The sequence below is a fragment of the Limulus polyphemus genome, unplaced genomic scaffold (genome assembly GCF_000517525.1).
Source record: "Limulus polyphemus unplaced genomic scaffold, Limulus_polyphemus-2.1.2 Scaffold11082, whole genome shotgun sequence".
Lineage (NCBI taxonomy): Eukaryota > Metazoa > Arthropoda > Merostomata > Xiphosura > Limulidae > Limulus > Limulus polyphemus.
Window position 1 is genome coordinate 11,951 of NW_013676692.1, and position 5,200 is coordinate 17,150.

The 5,200-nt window shown below is 34.4% G+C and overlaps 1 protein-coding gene across 1 annotated transcript in view; it reads right to left on the reverse strand.

The window, feature by feature from the left end:
• Positions 1-5,159, reverse strand: part of LOC106476638 (protein Wnt-5b-like) — a 7,790-nt gene extending 2,631 nt beyond the window's left edge. Inside the window, exon 1 of the mRNA XM_013937282.2 lies at positions 4,735-5,159. Within this exon, the coding sequence (XP_013792736.1) occupies positions 4,735-5,046 (312 nt within the window). The 5' untranslated portion in view covers positions 5,047-5,159. The remainder of the gene's footprint in view (positions 1-4,734) is intronic.
• Between the last annotated feature and the right edge of the window lie 41 nt (positions 5,160-5,200).

Below are 5,200 nucleotides of genomic sequence, written 5' to 3' on the forward strand. Positions count from 1 at the left end.
GATCCATCTTCTAACCAAGACGTTAGACGTGGAGCGTCTAGGGATAATCGAACCCCACCGTATCCAAGAGGTCTTTGGATCCATCTTTTAACCAAGAGGTTAAACGTGGAGCGTCTAGGGATAATCGAACCCCACCGTATCCAAGAGGTCTTTGGATCCATCTTTTAACCAAGAGGTTAAACGTGGAGCGTCTAGGGATAATCGAACCCCAGGTCTTTGGATCCATCTTTTCGCCTTTATATTGCATTCATTTGATGAATATAATTTATTACGACTGTTTTTCACCTCACTAAAACTACTTATTATCCATTATATTAAACATCGTAAAGTATGTGTATTTGCAATTAAGGCTAATATTAGAACAGAACTATCCAATTGTACGTGTTCTTTATGCCTCAGATAAGATCTCCAAGTTTATGGATATCGGTCATGACAACCTCAGATCATAACTTTCTCATGTTGAACCGAACTAGTTTTTGTAACGGTTCGTAACGAGTGTGCTATCTCTCAACCAATCAATTTGCTCAGTTTCAATCTCTTAACCAATCAGATACCTGCTCAGTGACGCCTAAAAGATTCTCGGTTACTCTTAGGCTAAGAGAGATTAAATAGGAATCCCGAACGTTAGTATTCTCTTAACGTAGCCAGGTAACTTTATCACACTCATTTACAATATGCACGAAACCTCGTTACCAGCTACTAATCTCCAGTCTAGTTTTTTTGTGAAAGACTAAGAAATTGGCACAGTTTCTTGATTGGTTGAATAACAAAGAAAATGACACGCATTAGTGCAATTATTTATCGCGATACGACAACTTTTTGTTTTTGCTTTTCTTACACAACGCAGTCAGGTGTCCTGGTGCTTTAGTGGTGTAAAAAAAAGAACGGTGCGTGCTTCTAAAACACCAGAAAAGTAGGGCTATGTATCTAAACAGTAATTGCTACTAAAGAACGTTTATCTTTTTATTTCACATTTTACTTCTTGTGAATTCCACTATATATGTATTAAACTATATTATTTAGTTTGTTCTGTAACTCCACGATGACACTTTAAACTATATTATTTAGTTTGTTCTGTAACTCCACGATGACACTTTAAACTATATTATTTAGTTTGTTCTGTAACTCCATGATGACACTTTAAACTACATTATTTAGTTTGTTCTGTAACTCCATGATGACACTTTAAACTATATTATTTAGTTTGTTCTGTAACTCCATTTTGGCACTTTAAACTATATTATTTAGTTTGTTCTGTAACTCCATGATGACACTTTAAACTATACGATGACACTTTAAACTATATTATTTAGTTTGTTCTGTAGCTCCATGATGACACTTTAAACTACATTTTTAGTTTGTTCTGTAGCTCCATGATGACACTTTAAACTATATTATTTAGTTTGTTCTGTAATTCCATTTTGGCACTTTAAACTATATTATTTAGTTTGTTCTGTAACTCCACGATGACACTTTAAACTATATTATTTAGTTTGTTCTGTAACTCCACGATGACACTTTAAACTATGTTATTTAGTTTGTTCTGAAACTCCATGATGACACTTTAAACTATATTATTTAGTTTGTTCTGAAACTCCATGATGACACTTTAAACTATATTATTTAGTTTGTTCTGTAACTCCATGACGGCACTTTAAACTATATTATTTAGTTTGTTCTGTAACGTCATGATGACACTTTAAACTATATTATTTAGTTTGTTCTGAAACTCCATGATGACACTTTAAACTATATTATTTAGTTTGTTCTGTAACTCCATGATGACACTTTAAACTATATTATTTAGTTTGTTCTGTAACTCCATGATGACACTTTAAACTATATTATTTAGTTTGTTCTGTAATTCCATTTTGGCACTTTAAACTACATTATTTAGTTTGTTCCGTAACTCCATGACGCCAATTTAAACTACATTTTTAGTTTGTTCTGTAACTCCATGATGACACTTTAAACTATATTGTTTACTTTGTTCTGTAACTCCATGATGGTACTTGAAACTACATTATTTAGTTTGTTCTGTAACTCAGTGACGGCACTTTAAACTACATTTTTTAGTTTGTTCTGTAACTCCATGACGCCAATTTAAACTACATTTTTTTAGTTTGTTCTGTAACTCAGTGACGGCAATTTAAGCTACATTTTTAGTTTGTTCTGTAACTCCATGATGGTACTTTAAACTACATTTTTTAGTTTGTTCCCTAACTCCATGACGGCACTTTAAACTACATTATTTATTTGTTCTGGAACTCCATGATGACACTTTAAACTATTGTGTTGCTCTATCTTATTCTGTGTTTAGTTAGTATTTGAAATAAATAAAAATTTCATATCGTTCCAATGGAGAAATAATCACGTGGGCGATACTTCAGCATTTGTTCTGTGATTCTTGGTACCTCAAATGTACATCCCAAAACAAAACATCCTTCACGATTTGTATTCTATTTATACGTTTGGCAAATTACCTTGCAATATTTATAATTCAGATGTTGTACGACATTCCAAGGCAGAGCAGGTTAAAGTATTCTGAAGGCTAGTCACATCTCTGTACATTCATCTGTTTCACGAAATATCCAAAACAAACAACGAAACTGCAATAAACGAAGTGATAAATGTTCGGTTTCTGAATACTTTTAATGGTCTTAATTAGTTCAAAACATCGAGACGGTTTTAGTTACAACATGAAGATTTCCAGCGTGTTAATTCCAGATGCTCCATGATGTATAACTTCATTGTACTTGGTAATCATAAAATAAAGAACAATAATTATAGACCTGCATAGTAAGAATGAGCTATTTTCTAGAAGTTGATAGATCAACCTAGGAACAAAAGAGAGGTTTACTGTGCAACTTAAATACGGAAACAACAAAACTAAAACGAATCTGATGGCGATGGTTTCAAACAGAAACGTCTCAAATTGTTCTAAGAAGCAACGAAAAACTATTTTTCTGGTCTAGTAAACTAAAAAACAATGACAGTCTTGTCTGTAAAACCTAAAGAATACACAGACACGGTTAACTACAGTGAAGTCTGTATAACATAAAGAAAATACAGACAGACACGGTTAACTATAGTGAAGTCTGTATAACATAAAGAATACACAGACAAACTGGTTTAACTATAGTGAAGTCTGTATAACATAAAGAATACACAGACAGACAGGGTTAACTACAGTGAAGTCTGTATAAGATAAAGGATACACAGACAGACAGGGTTAACTACAGTGAAGTCTGTATAACATAGAGAATACACAGACATATAGGGTTAACTACAGTGAAGTCTGTATAACATAGAGAACACACAGACAGACAGGGTTAACTACAGTGAAGTCTGTATAACATAAAGAATACACAGACAGACAGGGTTAACTACAGTGAATATCTTTATGTTATACAGACTACACAGACAGACAGGGTTAATTACAGTGAAGTCTTTACAACATAAAGAATACACAGACAGACAGGGTTAATTACAGTGAAGTCTTTACAACATAAAGAATACACAGACAGACAGGTTTAACTAGAGTGAAGTCTGTTCAACATAAAGAATACACAGACAGACAGGGTTAACTAGAGTGAAGTCCGTTCAACGTGAAGAATAGTGAGATAGACAAGATTAGTTATGGTGAAGTGTGCATAACAAATGATAATGGACAATCATAGCTGAACTGTCTACAGGTTATCTGTGGTCGGAGCATCTCAAAAGAAGGTTCTTAATTCATGTCTGTCTATAAATTATTTTTAGAGTAACGACACTGCTCAAGTTTCCATTAACAGACGTCCACGTTGAAATCGGCCAATGATAACTGACAAAGCTTCTGTCTCGAGCCACGTTGAAATCGGCTAATGATAACTGACAAAGCTTCTGTCTCGAGCCACGTTCAAATCGGCTAATGATAACTGTCGGTTAATTAAGTGCATGATAAGAACAGTTTATATTTCGTGCCCTCCAGAACATGCTCCGCTGATCTGTTAAATTGGACGAGTCTCAATGATAGGTTCGCATCATTATTTTGATTGATAACATAAACATGACAAAACGTCTCATTTTTTCCCGGAACACGCACATAATCATTCTGTTAGAAATAAAACTGTTTTATAACATTTGTCTCGTTGCAACTGGCGTAGAGAATAGCAGATAATAAATATATATGTAGTATAAAAAGTCTTCAAGTTAATCGTTCGTTCATATGGAATTAGACAAAATAAGACGAATGAACAGCAGAAACAAAAGTTTGTTTCTTTGTAATTAAACACAAAGCTATAAAATGAGCTATCTGTGCTCTGCCCACCACGGGTATCGAAACCCGGATTCTAACGTTGTAAGTCCACAAATCCTTCATTTTTTTTTCAGTTCCATGAGCACAATATTTTAAATCAGAAGTGCTAGTTGCGTATTAATAAAGCTAGCAATAATTCTTCATAAAAACACACTCCGCCACATGTTTCTACACAACCTGTTTTAAGTTTTTCATTCTTCAATTCAAACCATTAAACAAGACAGTGTATAACGAATCACATAAATAATAACTCAATAACTTTTATTATTTTTAGAATGAAGACTAAACTTGGATAATTAATTATATTTTTTTTATCAATGAAATGCAGATTACGTAAGTGAAAACTGTAAAGTTAGGTTTTAATATCGTCTACGTTATTCGGTATAATTATACATGTATTGCCTACAATATGTCTGATAGTATCGTACTTAACTTACCCTTCTTCCAGCTTCGTTATTGTGTAGATTCATCAGTTTTCTTCCTTGCTCAGTGGATCCGATCGTGTATTTGTTTTCTCTCTCTCGAACGTCAACAAATCCTTCAGTAAAACGATAACCGTACTCTATATTGTCACCGCAGCCTCCCCAAATCCAGTCGCGGCGAAGCGTCTTAGGCCTAAGAGCTCGGCCGCAGCCACAGCTCGAGAGCTTGCCATCACGGCAGGATCTTGAAATCACGTGAACCAGCCCAGCTGCTGAGATGGCGAAAGTGAATGCTGCCTCTCTGCTGGCTGTATACGTAGAGCTCATAATTAGTGGGCTATAAACAAGACGTTCTAGAACAGTTTTACAATACACAGATTATGTTGAAATAAGGATAATGAAAGTAAACAACTACAGTAAAGAAGTATAAAATAGTAAACACCGAGCACTTGGGGAAAGTTATAGAACGTCACCGTAACAC